Below are 24,194 nucleotides of genomic sequence, written 5' to 3'. Positions count from 1 at the left end.
ATTGAGTCATTTTCTTAAATCAGTACTTTATCATAGCACTTTTTGCATCGAGGACTGCTTTAATTCTCCGAGGCATACTATCAATAAGCCTTTTTAATAACAATGGGTCTAAGCTATTCCATGCCTCTTGAACGCAATTGAAAAGACTAGTTTTGTAATTGCATGTTTTTTTTTTAATTTTATCTTTGAGTATTGACCATAGATTTTCAATTAGATTTAGGTCAGGTGAATAACTAGGCCACCAGTCCAATGTAAGCATGTTTTTTTTAACATATGCTTTATTACGTTTTGCTGTGTGCTTACGATCATTATTGTGTTGAAATAGGTAGTTATTATCTGGAAATAATTCCATGCAGCTTGGCTTTGCATAATAAACAAGGATCCCATGGTACTGGTATTAATCCATAATGCTTTTAATCTTGTGATTCCTTCCCGTAGCATGCGCTGCAAATCATCCCCATACGTTTATCTTTTTTTGATGTCTAACCGCGGATTTAATACACAGGATGATAATTTTCATTACACGTCTTCAAACACGAAATCTTCGAGCGGATCAAAAACCAAAAGAAGTCTCATCTTACCAAACAACTCTTCTCCAATAGTCCAGTCTTTATGTGCCATTAGAGCCAACGCGCAATGTCGAATTTTAATAGAAGAGGCTCCCTGACAGCCCAATGAGAGTCGAAAGTTTTACACTTATGTAAACAACGAATTATAGTTTTTCCAGAAACGCTGGTAATACCAGTTTCCACTTTTATTTCATCTGTAGAATGCGGCAATTTTTAAGGGCAGCTTGGCAAATACATCTATCTTCTCTTTTTGTAGCTTTTTCCTTTCTTCCTGATCCAGAACAACCGGCTGTTTCTCCTGTGTCCTTACACTTATTAAGGACCATTTTTTTATATATATATATGGTATTTTATATATTTATTCTAAATAGTAATAAATTAGCATTACGAATACATATCAGATTTTGTATATATACAAGCTTAGAGTTAGATTAACCCTGTCTTTATACAGTTTATATTTCTATATTATTAAAAAATCTTATTGAGTTATTAAACCATAAAGAGTCATAAAAACAAGAAAAAAATAAACTTAGATTCAATATGAAATACATGTTTAATATAAAAAAATATAATAACTGAAACAAAAATAAACAATAAATATAAAAAAGTTTTTTTTGGTCTTGAATGTATGAATTTTCCATCTAATCTGAAAAGACAACTTTTGACCTAAAAGACACGAAATTAAATATTTAATCCCGTGTTTAGCCATTGCCCCAACATCACCATAAAGTTGCCCTCTAAAATGATATTTAAAAAAAAGATCAGAAATACTTTTCCATAAAACAATAAACAAACAACAACACTCTATTAGAGATAAAAAACTTGATAAACTCTTTTTTATTGTCTTAGAATTAACAAATCTAATAATAAAAGGACTTTTATGTTTAAACTGTCTAAGGTTTCATCAACATTAATAGAAAATTATTTAAACATTTTAATTGGTTATTTTATACTGACAGTTATTACACTTGCGCAGCCTTGTTTTCTTTTTGTTTTGTTTATAAAGTGTTAACTTTCTTCCACGGAATGTTTAGTTACATTAATTAGTAAAAATGGTAGAGCAAAATGAAGCCGACTACTTTAATTGAACAAGTGTACAAATATTGTAATTTACATCCTTACGTTAAAACTAAGGACATTGTGGAGTATTTTTTTGCCGCTATTCACTCCAAAAAAACGATCCAACGTTATATGTTGAAGCGCGAGAAAACAACCTGTCTGGAACTTCAACAAGAAAAATTGAAAAGAAATTCTAGAGTGATGATTTTTACATTGTAAAAACATTAAAAAAAAACAAAACAACAACAACAAATATTTGCTATTTAAAGAAAAAACAAATAACTGGTTGCATTGATAATCGGTGGAAGCAGTTACAACTGAAGCATGGAAGAATATGTAACAAATTTACTTGAACTTATTAATGATGAATCGTATTTTACATTTTGTATTTTACATTTATTACATTCAAACATAGAAATAAAAGCTGTAATGGTTGATTTTACTCAGATAAACCAAAAAATGCGAAAAAGTAGGAGAGCTGCCGAAATTGGAATACCTAAAGAACAAGTTTTAGCCGATGATCTTTTAATTATGAAGGCCTTTATGAATTGAATACACAACGCTACGATGAGACATGACATATAGACTTAGTAGATATAGACATATATACTATGCTTTTAACCATAACTATTATGACTCTAATTACCGTACCTTCATTGGAAATAAACTTTGGTTTGAATGCGGAGGGTGTAAAATCTGAATCAGTGAAAACATCTGTCTAAAAACCCCAACCCACTAACCTGAAATACTTTCATAGCAATTCTCAAAGACGCTGCTATATGTTTCACCAAATAATTCTGCTACTTGCCAAGTTGTTACTGATCGTTGTATGTGTAAAGGAACTCATTTCCGCATAGCTTTATCAAAGTGCTATACAAAGTAGAATTAACGCTGCTCCTAGCAATAGAGGATCCAGAGCTTATTAACGTTTTAGATATGATTTAGATCAGATACTTCCAGGCATAACAAAATCCTAAAAATTAAGTACATTCATTCTTATATTAAAAAGGATGTTTTGAAAGTTATTGCAGCAATTGGAGCCTGAAAACAAGAGTACCCTCTAAAAGTATATCCCCAGCTCTTAAGTAAAAGCTTTTATGTAATACTTTAATTTACCATCTTATACTAAGTGTAAGTTTATTACCAGGTTTCAAATTTCAATTAATTATCTTTTAGTTCTTGAAAATTATAACCTTGCAAAGTCTCCTCCCCCCTCCTCCTCAAAACAAAGGGTGTGTGAATTTGACATGTTCATAACTTTGCAACGCCTAAAGATAAAATAAAGTTTAAAACCTGCTGATGAATTTAAATTTAGTAAAAGATGGAGAATTAAAATGTTTTGTAAACTTGTTGCCTTTACATAAGAGTAGAGTATTTTTTCCAGGCTCCAATCACTACAATATTTTCTAGGCTCCAATCACTACAATATTTTCCAGGCTCTAATCACTACAATATTTTCCAGGCTCCAATCACTACAATATTTTCAAAGTATCCTTTTTTAACATAAGCATGAACAAACTTAAATTTGGATCATTCAAAAAGGTCTAAAAGTATCATATTTGAAACATCAATAAGTCCTAGATCCGTTACTGGTCCAAAAAAAACTATAATTTTGTTTTTATTTTATTGTTATTATTATTATTTAAGTTTATTTAAAATAGAGTTTCAATTTAAGTTTTCTTTATATATATCAGAAAAACAGCGGCCGTGGCGCAGTGATTAGAGCGCTAGGCTTAAAAGTAAGAGGGCTTTCTAATTAAATGTTCTTGCGCGGTGCTCTGTAACAAGACCAGTAGGTCTTTTTAGGGCACTTAAAGCAAAAATTAAAGAATCTATATATTGATAATGATCTGACAATTGAAATTTTAAGTTCATTTTAATGGAAGTCTACTTTTTAATTGACAAATAAAAAGATATTTTCTATTCTTTCACTTTTCTTATTGTAAAAGTTATAGAAAAAACACAGTTTATATTAAGAAGAGTGAGTGTTAAATAATATACAATACTTACTATAAAATACGAGTAAGGTAAATAAATTTACAATAAGGATAAGCATATTATTATCAAAAGGAAATTTTTAAAATTTGAGAATCATTTGTGCTTAAAGGGATCACCAAGTAATTTTAATTATTTTAGTATTTATTTTATTTGATCTTTTTTTGATTTACTGATTAGCGCAGCAGTTTTATGCCCATTAGGGTTTTTAATTTAATATCTATATTCTATTAAAAATGTATAAAGGGGCTCTATGAAAAGATTGCGATGACGTATTGTCATTTTCATCTTCTTTGAGCCCCTGTCTGTTTGACTCTTTATTTTATAAAGATCATTGTAAAAAAGAACAGTTTTTAATTTTTATTGTATATACAAAAACGGTGCTTGTTGACAAGATTTTACTGTCTTCTTTGTTTCTACGGACATATTTTTATGTTTTTCTTGTAAATATATGTTGATTATCTATTGTTAAATTATACAAGAAAGAAAAATTATGTCCGTAAAACGAAGAAAACAGTAAAATCATGTCAACAAACACCGTTTTTGTAGGAACAATATAAAATATAAACTTTTCTTATTACAATGATCTTTATAAAATAAAGAATTAAACAGACAGGGATCAAAGACGATAAAGATAGCAATACGTCATCGTAATCTTTTTATAGAGCCCCTATATATACTTTCAATAGAATATAGATATTATATTAATAACCCTTATAACATCTGCAAAACAGGAATAAGAAAATACAGGAATAGTCCAATGGTTTTGAAATGTTTCTGTAACACTGTTACAGAAACATTTTAAAACCATTGGGCTAGAAAAGTCTACTTTAATAGAACGCCCATGCCATATTTTAGATACTCTTTTAAAACATATCATGAATGATCTTTTTAAATGATCAACAACATCACCAAATCTTCATTACCTTTTTGTGACAAGATTACTGCAAGAGTACGAGAACCTGAAGTTATTATTTCAGAATACTGGAAATCCTTTGACGAAAGTGAATCGGACACGCTGGCGAGATGACATGGACTTCTTGTATCACTTAATAGCTTGTTATTTAAAGTTTAAAAGCACATGTACCTTTCCAAAAAGGAATTTCAAATCACTTCCTGCTATAAGCAATACAAGATATAACTCAGGAACAATTTTTGTTCTACTTCCTTACATTCTTATATCAGACTATCAAGAATCGAAATCTGCTCAAGCAGCATTCAACTTTATCTGCGGTTCATGGGGTGATATATAGTAAGATGACCATTACTTCAGTCCCGCAGATTTTGTAATCTATTAGAAGGATCCAATGAGCATCCAAAAGCAATAAAATCGTTGAAGACATTTTGGTCCACAGAGCCAACACCGATTCCAACACAATGGTCAAATATATGTACAGAATGTGCGGTAAAAGTGATGCAAAATTTAGTGCCTTTATGGCATAGCATAAAAAAACTTAACATTAAATACTTATTGTTAAATACACTGTAAAATTATTTTATTTATTCATGTTTTATTGGTTTTCCGTAAAGTACTGGAACATGTGTCACAAAATTCCTCTATTCTTCCTACTCTATATAAATGATTTATATTTAGTATCCAAAATTTTTAATTTTATTTTATTTGCTGATGATTCGAATTTTTTTTATTCAAAAAGTAATATCAAAGACCTGTTTAGAATATCTAACAAAGAACTATTAAAAATAAATGACTGGATTACTAATAATAAACTTTCAGTAAATGTTGGGAAAACTAAATTTATTTTATTCCACAAACCTTGTAGGAGAGATAACCTTTCTTTGAAATTAACTAATCTCTTCTTTGAAATTAACTAATCTCTTCTTTGAAATTAACTAATCTCTTCTTTGAAATTAACTAATCTCTTCATGAATGAAACAGTTATTAAAAGAGAGTAAACGGTTAACTTTTTAAAAGTGATTAAAGATGAAAAATATCATGGAAACGTCATATTAAATCTATAGAAAACAAAATCTCAAAAAATATCTCAATGTTATATAAAGTTAAACCATTTCTTAATATTGAGTCTTTAAAACTTATATATTTTTCATTTATTCATAGTTATCTTTCCTATTGCAATATTGCATGGGGAAGTACCAATTATGGGAAGCTTAAAAGAATCTATAACAAACAAAAACATGCAAGTAGAATTATTTTTGGTGTCAACAGAACTGTTAATGGTGAATCTCTTTTAATGGAACTTAATGCACCCAATGTTTATAAACTTAACATTTACCAAGTTATGCTTCTAATGTTTAAGCCAAAACATGGTTTGTCTCCTAATATATTTCACTCTTACTTCACCGAAATTACTCATAAATACCCCACAAAGTTTTCAATTAATAATTTTGTTGTTCCAAGATCTTATTTAAAACTCAGTTCATTTCAAATTCAATACCGTGGACCATTTATATGGAAAAGTTTTTGGAAAAATACTATTAAAAATAAAACTCTTCTAAACTTCTCCCCAAAATAATTCAAAAGAGAATCTCAACGATTTCAATTAGAAAATAACTTCGATCTTAAAGATTTTTTTAAAATTAGTACCTAAAATAATTAAACTGAAAAAAGTCATCATTTCTCACTTATTTTGATTTGATTTGTTTCTTATTTTTTTCTTATAAAAATGAAAAAAAATAGCTAAAAGAAATATATATATCTTATGATACGATTTACTATTTGTAATATATTGTGTCTTACTATATAATTTTCAACCTGTAAATTTTTAACTTTTAATTTTTACTTTGTTTCATAAATTGAAGACGGCTTGGTAAACCGGGCTCGCCGATAAGACAATATGCGTCTTCTTCTTGTTCCGGCCATTTATTATATATATATATATATATATATATATATATATATATATATATATATATATATATATATATATATATATATATATATATATATATATATATATATATATACGATCCTTCTTATAGTAAATTTTATTAAACGGCAAAGTAAAATAAAATAAAAATAAAAAATTCTAAGAATTGAAAAAAAAAAAATACATTTCTTATGTTCCAGGAATCTTATTTTTAAATATGGGGGGGGGGGGGGGGGGGAGGGGAGTGAACTTTTTAAAAATATAGTAAAAATGTTTGATATTTTCTTGATTTTTGCATAAAAACTCCATTAAATTGAGTACCCCTATTGAACATTCATATCTCAGGTATAAATCAACACTTTGCAATTATACAAATTTAACATCTCAACAACACTTCGCAATAACATATCGCAATATCACAAACTTAACATCAAAAATTATGAAAACTATTTTCGTTGTTAAAATGTTATTTTATAATAAAATTATGAAACAAAAACTTTTAATTTTATTTTTAAAAAATTTTTTTTTTTTTTAATTAACACATTTTATAAAAAAAAGTTATCAAAAAAAAAAAAAAAAATCAAAAGATATTTTATAGCAGACAAATTTATTTAGATGACTCTAAAAAACAGTAATTTTAAATTTTATAATTACTTTCAGAGTTCGCCTATTTTAAGTTTTAATTGTATGCATAATTTAAAATATTTTATTTGCAAACGAATGAGCGCTTTGCAAATATATTTTTTTTGTAATTGGTTCGCGAGTATTTTTTACAATCAACGTTTCTGTGACGCGTTGCGCACAATCCCAAAAGTGACCGAAATTATAGTAATTTAAAAATTCACTGATCTTAAAGAAAAAGAGTACTTAATATTTAAAAATCGTTTTTTTTGTTGTTGTTGCAAATATTGTATAATATAAAACTTGATGACTCTTAATAAAGTGTTAAATTTGATAAATTTATCCAATACTTTACTTAATTTCAATAGTATGCATAATTTCAAAACTCTTGCTTTGGAAACAAATTATTTCAGAAGATTTCAAATAAAGATTATCATTTTTTATGATTCTTATGCATGAAGTGACAACAAATAATATTTGAGAAAAAAAAGTTTGTAAAAATAGAAATACGAATTCATTTTTGTTATTAATGACCAAAGTTACATGGCGACTGAAATTTTACCGTGAACAAAAACAAATACTCTAAAGGGTCGTCCACGCTCTAGAGGAGGCGGGGTTTGTGGTTTTGTCTAGAAAAAGGACGTAGAGGGTCAAAACGGTCAAATTTGTGTAAAGTAATTTATGGACAATGAAATTTAGTCTTAGTTATATATTTTTTTGGTTAGCATATGGTCCTAGGGGTCTTAAATTAATAATAAATCTTAAATTTAAAATAAATTTTAAAAGTAGGATTTCTAAGACCAAATGCTAACTAAAAAAATGTATAATTAAGGCTAAATTTCATTGCCCATAAATTACGTTACGTAATTTTGTTAAGGCTGAATTTCATTGTTGTAAAAAAACGTAAAAAACAAATTGAAGTTTAAACTGGTATAATTAAAATGCTTCTAACTTTTGTTCCTTTTGTTTAAAATATCTGCCCCAGTAGGAACGAGACCAGAAAAAGACGTCTTTTGAACGTTCAAAAGACGTTCAGAACGTTTAAAAAACTTTACAAAGACGGCCTTTTTACGTTTCGTGCCCATAGGGTTGAAAACAGTTATTTATTATTTAACCGATAAACATATCCTGTATAAGTATTAAAGAAGAATAATATTGAGATATTAAGTACCGTCGCTAGTGGGTAGGAGCCCCCCCCCCCTAGTCAGTAGGCTCTAAATACTTTAATATATATATATATATATATATATATATATATATATATATATATATATATATATATATATATATATATATATATATATATATATATCAGAAAATTATGTTACTAAAGTTACATTTGTTATCAAAAAAATTTTAAAAAGTAATATTTATTTTTAAATACACCTAAACTTTGTGCTTAATCTTATATAGGTATTTCGCCTGTAGAAATTTCCTTTAGATTTTTCTATTTCTATAGAAATTGTTATCTCATTTTTAAACAATGGTACTAGTTTAGAGCGCTTTCAGAATTAAACGGCCCAAGGTTTAATTCCCGCTCCGGACACAAAAGTGACAAAACGTTGCAGAAGACCGTTTAGTAAAGACAAAAAAAAACACATTTTGTGACAAGATCATCCATCTTTTAAAAGTAAATTTATTTTGCGTTAAAATCATTAAAACGCTAATCTTATCATTTAAATAAAACAGTTTTTACTTGAGATTAATTCTAGAATAGTAGTGTAGAAGTTTTTAATTGATTATTATTCTAACAAACTTGTAATAATTGTTATTTTTATTTTTCAATAAAAAAATATTGCAATGTGCCAAAACAATTTTTTTTATATACGCCGTAGTGTATTTAATTGTATATGCGCTGTTTATTAAATATACCTATGCAAAATTTTAAACTTAAAAAGAAAACAGATTCTTCTTGAAAGATGCTAAATAAACATAATCACTTGACGTTAAACCGTGCTAATTTGTCGCTTTCGTCGTCGGAACTTGTGCATATACATTTGTGATGAATAATGCGAACAGGAACTTTCATGTATTATGAATTTTACACTTGAAAGTTTTAAAAAACATGCTTATCAACAGAGAAACAAATAAAGAAAAATTAAACGCACTAATTTGTTCAATCTATTTCTTCAAACATTTTCGGCTTCTTAAAACAAATGTTAATTGCATTTTTTTCTATCGCAATTAAATATTTATTCGATTTTTTTCGTGAAAATGTAATTTAATAAAAAAAATTATTAAATTTAAAATTTTGTCTTCCAAGCGTGGTTTATTCAAAGCGCTGAACTATTTAACTCCATTTAGCAAGTTTCGTTACGCAATATTTAGATCGAGCATAAGAAGTGCAAAACCTCTAAAGACGTATTATTCTATATTTATTATATTGTAATTTGACAAACAAACAAGAGGCTGGGAAACTTCTAAAATTTATATTCTATGTTGACAAATACTTATTTGTCAACATAATATATAAGTATAACTTTTAAAGTATAACTTTTAGAATTAAGATCTTAAATTTAAACATTACTTATTAAAAAAGCAACATAATAGAATATAATAGAATATTTATTGTGTTTCTTGATTAACAGAAATATTTTAAGTTAGATTTCAAGGTAGGTTTAAGTTTATGGTTAGGGTTTCCTAATCCATGGAGCATAATGCCATTTAGGAACATAGACCATAAGGCCATTTAAAATACTTATCAACAACCATGAATTTCACGACCGTATTTTTAAAAAGCAGGTTAACCCTACAGTAGTAGTAAAGTGAAATAGCTATAATTTTAAATTGCTATTCAATAACGTTTTAGAATAAGATAAACAAGTTCTACAATGTTTTAAAAAAGTAAAAAAATGACACCAAAATAAATTTCAATAAATCGTTTTAAAATCGTTTATTTCAATTCACCACGGCTCGTCATTTTAATATAGATTTTCGTATGACATATTAGTCACTATTTGTAAGTACTAAAATAATTTTTATATAAAAAATTATTGTAAACATTTTTGGTTTGTTGTAGCAAATGGATCTGAAAATTTTTTTAATTTTATTTTTTAAAAAATATATTTATATATATAATTTTTTAATAAAATAATTTTAATAATAATTTGATTAAAGCATGAGAATGTTTTTTAACGAACAGAAAGAAAAAATGAACAGATCAAAAAAAGAAAAAAAGAAAAAAGAAAAGCGCTACTCAAAGGTCCACCGCAAAGAAATTGTCGAACTTAATTTATTTCGCACGAATGTTTTAACTTTCCCGAAGAAACAGATTATGTCAGTAAAATTGAATGGAAATAGAATCGCGTAGAAAAGTGCTAATTATCTAAAGTTAAATAGGAATAGATTTCGTTTGACTTTCTTGTCGCTCGCGCGTTGCAATCAAGTTTATGCTTTACTAAAATAAGAATATTGTTTGTTAGTGAAAATGTATAAAGTATCTTGTAGGAAATATGTGGTCTAAAACATACAAAAATACATCGAATATTTTTTACTATACTGTTTAATTATGTTTTAATGTTTTTTTTTAACGGTAATGAAAGTAAACAAGGAATTGCGAATTAAGAGGTAAGTTTTTCAATCAACAGAGTGTTAAGGAAGAAACCGACTCTTAATTATTAAATTTTATAAAAATGTATTTTTGTTAAAAACAAAAGAACACTTTCCCGTATCGCGCAAAAAAAAAAAGAATTCTTCTTTTTTGAGTGATACGGCTAAGCAAATGAGAAATCGGAATCGTAGTTTGAATTCTACACGACTGATGACTTCAAACAAGAATTATAATAATCTAATAATAAACGCCTTTTATCTTTTGTCTTTTTTTTTTACGGCATTTATTATATAAAATAAACGATCTCTAAAATCATTTTTATTAACCGAATCAATACAAAAGTTTAAAAAAATGAAAGATTCTCCGATAGAAAACAAGTTTTCACCGTTGAACGTAATTAGGAAAACTCATTAATGCAAGCGAATTTTTATTACTAAAATATTAATTAGCGTTTGGCCTTTAGAATCTTAATTCGATTTAAGAGTCACACACTTTATAAGTGCAAAGTTATTTTTATACAAAAACATGTATTCATTTCACGAACAGTTGCTAAGAAGTCTGTTAACAAAAAAAAACCGACGTCCTTTCTGTTTGTAAAAAAATGTAAAAAATTATCTTAACACAACTAACCGACTTTTTTTAGAGAACACATTATAAGCCAATACGTTGGTTATTTAATCCCGCATGTTAAGTCAGTTTGCTCAAAATCGCAACTTTTTTTTCAATTACTGGATAAGACTCCAAAACGGATGCGTTGCGGTTTAAGCTGTTAGAACTTAATAACCAATTTTATTTTTGTATTCGTGCAAATTATTTAAACTTCGTCTTACAATACAACACCTATTACTATAGGTAACTTCTGCAAATGGATATTTGATAACTTTTGTTGTTGTAAAGCATTGACATTTGTTTGGTTACGCAAACTTTGAAAACAAGAAATAAACAAAAGAAATAACGTTTAAATAATCAAATAAAAATATTAGAAGTTTGCAGTTTAAACATTTTTTCATAATTTTGTGCTTTTTTTGGTTATAGGTTCTTATAAATTAAAAAAAAAAAAGATGAAGTCCGATTTTTCCATGGCTTCGATATTGAAAGATAACGAAAGTAAAAAACAAAAAGTAGAGAAGAAATTAACAAAAGATTTAATGCTAAGAGTAAAACTTGAGGATAAAAATCTATGGGCAAGCTTTCATCGAATGACCAATGAAATGATTGTCACAAAAAATGGCAGGTAACAGTTTTTCAGAGATTACATAATTCTCCTGTATTGTTTATTAGTTTTTTGTCCTTGTTTGCCGTTTTTTTACTTATAAAAAACCTCAATATTTTTTTGAACTTTATAAAAAATCTCGAAATAGATTTTCAAAAATATTATGTAAAAATATTGACGTCATATAACGCAAATTAAGCAAAAAGATGCAAGTCCTAGCAATTAGTGGCGTTTTTACTATTTACGTTTTTCAGAAAACATATTTTTAAAAGTTGTTGGATAATTGGCTTTGTGAAACATTTACGTCAGTACATCGATTAGAATGAAGCTTATTAGGATAAAAGAAAAGCACTTTTAATGGGTAACATAGTTATAGTGGAAGGTACTAAAAAAGACGCATTTTTTAACAAGGTTATTATTACCTTTGCCAAATTGAAAAGTCAACTTAATTTAGAGGCGCCGGAAGTTACAACAATTATACTTTAAAAATGTTACACAAGTTTCCGTGTATCTGCCATTTATTACGAGCTAAAAAAAGTATGTCTAGTCGCAGAGACAAAGTACGTAAGTAAAATAAAGAGTCAAGAAGTCCGGCATTAATGACGTAACTGAAAAATGCACGTTAGCCGAAAATTTTTGGTGTTTGGGAAATCTCCATTCTACTAAAGGAAATTTCGTATGACGTCTGTAAAGTTTTACGGGCTGACATTCAAAATAATTTTACACTCATCAAAAAAAGGAAATGAACTTTTTCAGCAATTAAATTTGTCTTAAAATTTTTCAAAATACATAAACTTTAAAAATTCCTTAAAGATAACTAGATTTTTTTTAAATACAGCTCATTGTTTTGTTTTAAGTATGAATGTTTCTATACTTATAAAAGTTAAACAAATTTTTTAAAACATTTAATCATTTTATGTAGACGTATGTTTCCGGTTTTAAAGTCATCTGTCGATGGATTAGATCCTCAATCCATGTATACCATTATGCTAGACTTTTTACCAGTAGATGAAAATCGATGGAAGTATGTTAACGGTGAATGGTCACATGCAGGTAAACCAGAGTCTACACCACCGAGTAAAATATATGTCCATCCTGATTCACCGAATTTCGGATGTCACTGGATGAAAAATCCTATTGTATTTTCCAAGGTAAAATTAACCAACAAGGAAAGTACCAATGGGCAAGTGGTATGTACATTTTATTTTCTGCAGAAATTGATTCATAAAACTATAACTTTATAACGAAAACTATTACTATAAGTTACTATAAAAATATAAACTACTGTCAAAATATCTCTCTCTTTCTTTATCTATCTACATATATATATATATATATATATATATATATATATATATATATATATATATATATATATATATATATATATATATACAGCCTTTCCAGACTTAGTTGGTTTCCCTTGTATACTCACAATATATTGTATATGGTTAAAGGTTCTAAGATATTTTTTTCATATAGCTCATGCTAAACTCGTTGCATAAGTACATTCCTCGCATCCACATTGTCAAGGTCTGCAACGGTGAAAAAATTACGTCTACACATACCTTTGTTGAAACGGAATTCATCGCTGTGACTGCTTATCAAAACGAAGAGGTAAAGCACACATACGCATACATTTAGTTAATGGCAAAATTATAAATTTTTACTTTTAATAATTTTTTATTAATCTTGTTATTTTGTTAAAATTACAATAGAAAATTACATTATTAGAAATCAAGGACAATAAGAGCAACAAGAAGCCAAGGTTGTCTTATCTTGGCTTCATTGCTTGGCTTTGTTACACATGGTCTTTTAAACCTTTTAAAAATTAAAACGCATAATAAATAAAAGATAAAAAAGAAAATACACACAAAACTTCATCAAAATACTTCAGCAAATAATATTTTCATGGAACTGTTTAAGAAATAAAACACAAATTAAAATACACAAAAAAAGAGAGGAACTGTGTTATTATAAAAATTGAGTTACGTTTTATTATAAAAAATGACTAATTTCTTAATAAAAAGTAGTAAACTTTAGAAACAATGTTAAAGACACGTATTGATAATTAAATAGTGACTTTAAATGATCATTTACCTTGAACTTTTTAAATTATTTTCAAAAAAGATTAAACCTAATATCTCAAAGTCCATGTAAAGAAAAAGATTAAATATAATATATAAAAATCCATGTTAAGTAAAAATATTAAATCGAATATATCTAAGTCCATGTTAAGTAAATGCTGTTTTGATTTAGCTTAAAAATATTCCCAAGTTTAAGAAAAAAAGTCTCTTAAAATCAGTCTCTGTCTTTCTCTAAAAAAATTTTTCTGCCTTTCTCTAAAAACCTGCTAAAATATTTAAAAGAAATTTCATTTAAGTTTGAAATGCTTGGTATAAGCCACGTCAATGAAATACTGGATAAAAGCCACGGTTTGCTACCATAAATATAGTATTTACTTGATGAATATTAAACTTATAAATATTTAAAGCCAAGATCAAGTGAAAGATGTCCTTAACGAGGATTTCTGTATAAACCAAAACCTTTTTTTTTTTTTTTTAAATTTGTTAAAAAGGTTTTATTTTATACAAAATTAAAATATTCTTTGAGATCTTGCTTTCAATATGTTTTATATAAGAACTCTAAAACGATTCTTATATAGAACTACTTTTCGGTTAAATTGATTTAAAGCTTGGTTCCCTTTTAATTATTATCTTATTGAATCCAAAATTGGGTAACTTAAAGTTACCCAATTTTTAGTTAAGTTAAAGTTAGGTTAGTTAAAGTTAACTGCCTTAAAGGGAGTTTATCTGCTTTACTAGGCTTGTAGAATCGGATAAACTTTGTTTTTTCTACGTTTATTGAAAGTCGGTACTTATAAACTACTTGTTTATCTTATGTTATTCTTCGTTAAGTATTTTAAAAAGAACTTTATTGCCTTTGTGAGAATAAAATAGTCATCTACAAATAAGATATGTAACACTTTTGATAATAAGTATTTATATTAAGTTGAAATAACAATGGTCCTAAAATAGAATTTTAAGGTACCCCACAAGTTATTAAGTTGTACTTTTAAATCATGACTCTTTAAGTATAAATTGTTTCCTGTCAAGTCAAGCTTAGACCATAGTAATTTTTGGTGTTTTAAAAAAGTAATTTATGGTTTACAGTTTTGTAAGAGAAAACTTACTGAATATTACTGAATAATTGAATTATTACTTTATAAAAATTGTTACTTAGATAACGAACTTAAAAATTCGATACAACCCGTTCGCAAAAGCGTTTCTGGATGCCAAAGAACGAAACGAACAAAAAGAGTTTATCGAGAAAAAAAAATTATGTAATTGTTGCACAGCACGTTCTCATTGTTACGATGATATCGAATTTTCAAATCGACGTAACTCAATAGTTGACACTCAGCAACTTCAAAATGTACTCAATGATAAAATGTTGATACGTCAACACCCATATTTGCACCCATCAATGGAAATACGATCTCAAAATGCATGTAAGTCATTTTTAGCCAAAATAATAATTTAAAATTTCTTACATTCACGTACATAAAGATATATAGTTGATTTAATTCCTAACAAGATTTTTATGCATATTAGAGTATTATTATGTGCCAATTAAACGCCAACTAATTATCAATTATTTTTTGTCTTTTCCAACCCTCCCGGATCTTATAAGAAGCTCCCGTTTATTTATTTTATAGATTTTTTTTTTTGCTTGCACAGTGCATAGAAACAAAAAACTGTGACCGTTGAAATTAAAGCAAAAAGACCCCATCCGCTTTTTGTTGGCACCTAAAAATAAAAGAATTAAAATAAAAATTACATTTTTAGGTTACTCTTACGCCCGACGCAGACCATTTTTTGATATACCATCTCATCAATTTCTACCTACGTCGCATACAAAAAATTCTCAAATGTTTTGCTATTCAACATCATTGCCAAATTCATCTATTTGCGATGATGACATTCATCGGCATTCTACTAGCCCGCCGGATAGAATATTGCGTAACGGTTTTTCACCAAAACTACTTTCGAAATTCAATACTGCAAATCTCAACAATGAAGCTTTTTATGAATCGCTTAGACATAAACACGAGTTTGATATATCTCATCAAAGAAAAGGACGCATTGAGCATTTCCATATTCGTCAATGAAATCTTTTTTCCAATTAACCATATTGGACACCCTTGTCAGTCGTCGAAATTTTTTGCAAAAATTAAATTACGTGAGAGTAAATATGAGAAGGTACACTTAAGACAACTTTAAAAACTATGAACTATAATTTATTTCATTTGTATATATTACACAATATAGAAAAATATACACAATAAATAACTTTAATTTTTCAATATAAAAACGCAATAAAATATTAAATAAATTATAAACAATAGCGTGCTAATACACAAAAAATCACAAACTTGTAATGTCCGAGGAAATAATTGGCGGTCGCCTCGCTGTATGTTTCGATACAACGTCAAACTTTAGCTTGTTGACATTAAGTGGTTTAAAAGCAATGTCAGAGCTAAGAAGATTACCTAGCGCATTTTTTCGTTGAAGAAAATCCATAATAAAACCATACCGGGCCTATAACAAATGATAAGCTTCAAAAATATAAAACCGTAAAAATTACTATACAAAAAATATAAAAACAAAAAATAAGTTAATAAGAAAAAAACTAAAATAAATTCAAAATACTCTTTCAACATTTTCATTGGCCCATTCCATAGAGGGAAGATTAGAGACTTGAAAAAGCCCATAAATAGACTCAAAAAAACACTGTTCAAATAAACTGTGGAGATAATTTACATCTCTCTAAAATAAAAATACTTAAAGATAATTTGAAGAACAAAAGATTAATACAGAAACATTTTTGTAATAAAGATATAAGACTTAATTCAAACAAATAAAAAATTGCAAACAAAAATGCGATAATTTTTTATTCCATACGTCTGTTACATGATAAAAACGTTTCGTAATTTTATGTTTCAGTTAGTACACGATAAAAAGTAAGTTACATTTACAAGTAAAAGTAAAAAAGCAAATAACTTTTACTCGTAAAAGTAAATTTCAAGTTACAGTTACTCATTTAAAAAACTTAACTTAAGTAATTAAGTTTACACGTCATATAATTTATGTAAAGAAAAACGAATTACTTTTAAATGTAAGTAAATTATATATTTTTTTAATAAGTTATGTAAAGTAATTTACGCTCAAAAGTAATTCGCGTTTTTACATCAAAATAAGTAAATATCCCATCCCTAGTCTATGAAAAAAATTTCAAAAACTATTGGAATGATATATAGAGCTAAACCATTTCTTAATTTTAAATATTATATGAAATAAACTCATATGATGACTGGTAGGACACAAAACTTTTGATAAGACTTTTATAGCTGAGAACATAATACCAAGAACATTTTTTAAAGGAGGGGGATGATACGGTATTAAAACAGAATCATTCCCAATCATTAACGGTACGATTTAATACCCTGGTATTAAATTGATTGCTACCAAAACCACGCTAAAATTTATGCAACCCACCAAATCATCACAACAAATCATCACACACACACCACATCACACCAAATCATCACACACATCACATCACACCAAATCATCACACACACATCTCACACACATCACACACAGGTTAGTAATAATATTAAAACTAAAATAAAATAGATGTTTTATTTTCAAATGATCAAAAATAAAGACATTTTTGATACTAAAATAATGTCAAAAACAAAAATATATTGAACAACAGTACTTGGAAATATAACAATACAAGTAATATAAATAACAATACAGGTAATATAAATAACAATACAGGTAATATAAATAACAATACAGGTAATATAAATAACAATACAGGTAATATAAATAACAATACAGGTAATATAAATAACAATACAGGTAATATAAATAACAATACAGGTAATATAAATAACAATACAGGTAATATAAATAACAATACAGGTAATATAAATAACAATACAGGTAATATAAATAACAATACAGGTATATAAATAACAATACAGGTAATATAAATAAGAATACAGGTAATATAAATAACAATACAGGTAATATAAATAACAATACAGGTAATATAAATAACAATACAGGTATATAAATAACAATACAGGTAATATAAATAAGAATACAGGTAATATAAATAACAATACAGGTAATATAAATAACAATACAGGTAATATAAATAACAATACAGGTAATATAAATAATAAATATACTTAGAAATATAAATAAAAAAAAAAGTAAGTTTTTACTCGTTGAGCTCTTTTCAGAGATATTCGCGATTTTTCACTCCATGTCATGTGAAGAGCATCCATCATATCAGTAAAGTCTAAAGCACGTGGGAAATGCGACAAAATCGGATCGCAAATCGGATCTATGACATAATAATATTCAAATACTACATAATAATATAATACTCTCTCTCTCTCTCTCTCACACACACACACACACACACACAATTATTTTAATACAACAATATAACTTTCAATATAATATTTAAAGAAATTTAAAAAATATTTTTATATTGCTAAATTTTGCTAGACTTTGTAAACGAAATAAAATCTTTACTTTGAACATATTATTTTATATATATATATATATATATATATATATATATATATATATATATATATATATATATATATATATATATATATATATTAATTTTAAAATTAACATATTATCATAGTATATATTTTAATTATAATAATATTATTATAACTATTATCATAATAGTTTTTTTAACTTTATAACTCTAATTGTTAAATAAACAAATTTTAAATCAATTCTTACATTTTATTCGGACAAACAATTTAGAAAAAAAACAAACACTTATTATACTTTAACTAAAATAAACTTTTAGATAACTACTAGCAAAAATTCAAAAACAATTCACACAAAAAAATTCGGAAACGGTTTATTTTTTTTAATGTCATCAAAATAATGAGAGAAATAGTCTAACTATATGTGTTATTAATGCTTGATGAATATTTGTTATTATAAGTATTATTAGAATTTGAGCATTTTAAAGTTAAAGTACGAATTTGATACAAGCAATGCAACTGCAGAACTTAAGCACGGAAAAAACCTTTTCAGCACAGCACTTATGCATTTAATGCTAAAGGTAGGAAACACTGATATTTGGAAAAATAAAAATAATTCAAGTTGCCATTATTGTAAACTTCTTCATCTACAATACAAAAAAAGATTTAAAGATCTAAAACTTTAAATAGATCTATTAAAGAAGTTTTGTTATGAATATTGAAGAAAAACTGCAACTGAAATTATTTTTTTAAATGTGCTTTAGAATACCTATCACATGTTTAAATAACATAAGCATTTTATGCTTTCAAAAGCACGTTTTAAATATATTTTTATTCCTAAATTTGAGTTCTTTAAACCAAATAAAACGCTTCAACATATATTTATTTATGATACACTGCATTTTTCAAGAGGTTTTTTAGTTATTATTACTTCAGAAGTCAATCCAGGGGGTCACTGGAGACGTTTTTGAGGGCATTTTTATTCCAGTTATTTATGCTCAATTTCATATGGTGTGTGCCTAAAAGTTTCACTTTATTTAGAAGCCAATTGCAAAAAATTGGTACAAAATTTAAACATGTCTCAACAAATTGAATTTGTCAGAATATTGATTAAGGGCTATTCAACTACATTTGGTTGTGGGCTAAAAAACAATAAAAGATGGGTGGTGTGGAGCCAAAGGCATGGACAATTGAACAACAAATTAGGGGGGTCAGGGGGAACATTTTAGGCTTCCCTTGCAGGATCTGGGGGAGAGCCCCATCTATCAACACATTTTGAGCATTTAATATTAAATGGAGCTCATTTTAAACCACTATAAAAAAATATTTAATATATAATATAACAAACAAATCAAACAAAAAATATGATATCTTAATATAACTGCTAAAGTTAATAATGTTGTTTCGCTTTGTTTTTAAAGTAGTTTTAATTAGTTACTAGGGTTTTCTGAATTTGAAAGAGCGCATTCTCAAAATGCACGCGGTCATTGGAGAAAGATCTTTTAAGTGAGTTAAAACTTTTTACCTTTTGGAATTAATTATTTATTCGTTTAGAAATATTACATAAAGAATCATATTAAGATAAATAATTATCGCTAAGATCATATTATAATTGAAGTAAGTATGAAAAATAGTTTAGCAATTTATATATAACATTTTTATTAAATATAAAGTAGAAAGGATCACTTCTTTTAACTTTTTAAATTGTTTACATTTTGTTTGTTTTAGTATTTCTTTTAGCTTTATTTTTATTTAGCAGTTTTGTTTATATTGAGCTTATGTTTTATTTTTTAGAAGGAAAATAGGGGTATGGATGAGGACTAATTATTTTTTATGCAACAAAAGTTATACTAATGCTATTTACATAAAATTGGTTAATGCTGCTTTGAAATTTCTGTGATGCTATTAACTATTTTTGTTCTTTTTTAGAAAATTTAGAAAAATAAAATAAAATTTTGTGCCAACACTGACATGGCATGTCACATGTTATTGTATGTAAAGGTTAAATTTTGTTATGAGGATTACAGTTCTTATGAAAAAAAGAAAGAAGGTAGAGAGTATTGTTTGTATATATTTATTTTGTTTACTTTGAATCTTTTCAAATTTTCTCGCATCATTTTGTTTGCTTATATGCTTTTTTGATAAGTATGTGTATGTGGTAATACATGCTTTATAATTGTTTTGTCAATGTTTTTTTATAATAATGTAAAGTATTTTTTTATTGTTTGTGTATGTGTTAATATGTGTTTAAATATATTTATATAAGGTTAAATATATATATGATCTTTATAGTTGGTACATATATTTATATTATATTGTTTCCATGTTTTCAAAGTGCTGCGACTTGGTAAACATGTAGAGCAAGATTTGTCAACCTTGCCAGCCAAGTGATGTACTTATAGCAGAGGGTGACTTGGCAGTATTTAGTGTCAAACTGTTACTGCTTTAGGTCTAGGTGTTTTTAAACCTTTATTATTAATTATTCTGAAAATACATAATAATGTATTTTAATAACATTTTGCGTAATGTTATTACTTATGTTCTGTTATATATGATGTTATGTTACTTAAGTTATGTTATATGCATATTATATTAACTATGGTGTGTGCTATTGTTGTTGTTGTTGTGATGTAGTTTTTTGTAATCTTTTGAGTTGATAGACATTTGGCTTGCCATCATGCTGGTGTCTATTGTTAAAAATGATAAATAGGTAATTTCATTATTAGATCTCACTGCTTTTAATCATTTACTAAAAGCCAAGACAAATTACTTTGCATATATAAAATTTGTTTTATAAAACTAAAAACTTAAAGCCAATACAAATTATTTTGTTACAAATTATTTTATAAACTAAAAGCCAAGACAAATTGTTTTGTCATATATACAGTTTGTTTTATCTCAATTTGATTTTTTGTCTTTAGCGCTGTTCATTACATGATTTTGCTATAAATATTTTGGAATCATGATGTACCAGCATAAATTATTTTTTAAAAGCTAACATGAAATAATAATATTTAACAACCACTACTCTGGTAAATCATAACAGTTTTTCTCTATAAGGTACATTGATTTTCATTTTTTGTATGTAATGTTTTCTTATTTATTTACTTATTTGTTATATTTTTTATTTTAGATTTATCAGATGATGTATTTACATGGTATAGAAGAACAAAATATTGTAAAGTTTTGTGAATTTTTTAAAAACATTTACTAATAATTAAAAAAAAAAATAGTCTTGAAGTTTGCAAAAAAGGGTTTACAAGGTTTATTTTTTTAATTTTTCTGTGTTAGCAGTATGTTTATTATTAGAATTGCAGGTTTTTAATAATTTTTTAAATTATTATTTACTAAGTTAATTTTTTTTCAAACTTCTCCTTGCTAATATATATTTTTTTAAAGTCATAAGATTATTGTATAATTTATTTTAAATGACAGTTTGTTATATATAAAAACTATTTGTGTGTGCTATTTAGAGTAGAAAAAAAATTATATAGGAAAGATCACAATCTACGAGATTTGTTTAAGATTTTTTGTTACTACTTAAAAGTGAAGTTTAAATGAATGTCAATATTAGGCTAGAAGCAGATATTATATAAGGCTAGAAGCAGATATTGTTTTAGAAAATGGAAATGTTAATAGGCAAGTTAATCGTCGCAGAAATAAAAGAGATGAAATTAATAATCAACAAAATGCTACCTGGCAAGCAGCAAAAATTATAATAATAATAATAATAATAATAATAAATAAAAATAATAATAATAATGAAATAAACCCAAATGAGGAGAGCTTGGTTAGGCAAGTTGAAAATAATCGTCGCAGAAATGAAAGAGATAGGCTTAGGCAAGATGAAATTAATAATTGAGAAAATGCTAGAAATGCTGCTAGATACGAAAGAATGCATTGTATAGCAAGAAGTAATACTATTTTAGATTATAATTATTTAGGAGAAATGAATTATATTTGTCAGCATTGTGGTGCTAAGAAATTTCCTGATGAAACACATTTTTTATGTTGCCATAATGGAAAGGTAGTTTTGTCGCAACCTTCACCATTTCCACAAGATTTACAAGATTTATTTAAAGGAAACTATGCAGATGGAAATGCCAATCTGAATTTTTTAAAATATATTAGAAATTATAATGCCTGTCTTTCTTTTGCTTCATTTAAAGCTAATGTAGTTCAACCCATGAATCATGGGCCGCCATGTTTTAGAATATGTAGTCAAGTTTTTCTTCGTATAGGAAATTCTTAGGCCAAATCAAGATGTTCTGCCAACATATTGTCAACTAAACATCTTCAATCTACTAGCAGCAGTAAATTTTAGAATGCAACAATGTGGTAATGATCTTTGCTTAAATAATTTAATGTTTCGTAGTGAAGAGAACTGATTTGCTCTTGCATTTAAAAACATGGCTGAAATGGAAGATGAAGAAATTCATTGAGCAGCTATAGAAGGTCGCTCAGTGTCAGTTGTAAAAATGTCTTTACTTGAAGGACAAGATAGACGTCGCTATAATCTCCCTTCACATAATGAAGTTGCAGTTGTATTTGTTGGTGAAGATGGCGCACCACCTGCTTCCAGGGAAGTTGTTATTTACCCAAGAGGTCATCCTCTTAAAACTATATCAAGTATGTCTGCCAACTTACATCCTATGGTTTATCCTCTATTTTTCCATGAGGTGGTTGGCATAATCAATTGGTTCACAACCCTGAACATGCTACATTGATTAGAAATCATGTTACATTATTTCAGTTACAATTATAAACTTTCAGTTAATTTTTTTCTTCACTCTTTTATGGCAAAAAACACATCAATAGCATATTGTTTCTGCAATATGCTATTGATGTGTATGTTAAAATTGAAGGCCAGCGCCTTGCTTTCATCAGAAATAACCAAAACAAACTGAGAAGCAAGCAGTATGATGCCTTACAGGAACATGTAAACAACCTTAGAAATGATCATAATGTTAGACCAAGGCCTGTTGTAGTTTTGCCATCAACTTATGTAGGAAGTCCTAGATCATTAAAAGAAAACTTTGAAGATGCTATGGCTATAATTTAAAAGTATGGTTAACCAGATTTCTTTTAATTTCACTCGCAACCTAAAATGGCGCGAGACAATTTATATCCAGGTCAGACAGCAAATGATAGACTTGGTTACTTCAGTATTTAAACTCAAATTAAATAACCATCTCAATGACATTTTTAAGCATGGTGTATTAGGGAAAGTTGTAACATATGTTCAGGTTATTGAATTTCAAAAGCATGGTTTGCCACATGTTCATATTATACTTCCCTTTGCAAATGATGATAAGCTTAATATCAATAATTTATTATCTGCAGAAATTCCAGATCCAATTGTTAATTGTGATTTTTTTGACGTTGTTAAACTTGCATGATTCATGGTCCATGTGGCATACTGAATCTAAATTCTCCCTGTATGAAAAATGGGGCGTGCAACAAAAATTATCCTAAAGAATTTAATGCTAACACAGTTTATTTTATTTTTTCTTCTAGGAGAGTTGAAACAAAAACTAAGTATAAATTAGTATAGTTAAATAAATGAAGCATTTATATCTGTACCTCAGAAGTCAAAGGTCGGTTGTCACATTTTAGAAATTGTTTAGGAGAGAGGAAATAGTAAAATAATTAGTCTTTATTGACTTATTCTTGATGCTTAAATTGTAATTTTAAAATATAACAAGAATTTAGCTTTAGTTTTTTGTCAATTTAAAGCATGATGAAGTGT

The 24,194-nt window shown here is 27.0% G+C and overlaps 2 protein-coding genes across 6 annotated transcripts in view; one reads left to right on the top strand and one right to left on the bottom strand.

Annotated features, from left to right (window-relative positions):
* Nucleotides 1-11,673: 11,673 nt before the first annotated feature.
* LOC100204831 (brachyury protein-like) lies at nt 11,674-16,202 on the top strand (the record flags this gene model as incomplete). Its single annotated transcript, NM_001309683.1, is given in 5 exon segments — nt 11,674-11,874; nt 12,776-13,043; nt 13,336-13,470; nt 15,097-15,364; nt 15,702-16,202. Coding segments are annotated over 5 exon segments (1,167 nt in total). The 3' UTR covers nt 16,025-16,202.
* LOC101236702 (nephrocystin-1) overlaps nt 16,132-24,194 on the bottom strand; it is a 61,099-nt gene continuing 53,036 nt past the window's right edge. For all 5 annotated transcript variants that reach the window (XR_010643215.1, XR_010643214.1, XM_065816284.1 and 2 more), the window contains 3 exons: nt 18,155-18,276; nt 16,566-16,682; nt 16,132-16,454 (listed from right to left, as the gene is read on the bottom strand). Coding sequence is in view for 3 of the 5 variants with exons in the window: in XM_065816284.1 (XP_065672356.1) it covers nt 16,281-16,454; nt 16,566-16,682; nt 18,155-18,276 (413 nt within the window). In the remaining 2 variants the exon portion in view is untranslated. The remainder of the gene's footprint in view (nt 16,455-16,565; nt 16,683-18,154; nt 18,277-24,194) is intronic.

Source organism: Hydra vulgaris, chromosome 13 (assembly GCF_038396675.1).
Source record: "Hydra vulgaris chromosome 13, alternate assembly HydraT2T_AEP".
NCBI lineage: Eukaryota > Metazoa > Cnidaria > Hydrozoa > Anthoathecata > Hydridae > Hydra > Hydra vulgaris.
Note: the sequence above shows the minus strand (reverse complement) of the source record. Positions and strands in the feature narration are given on the sequence as shown.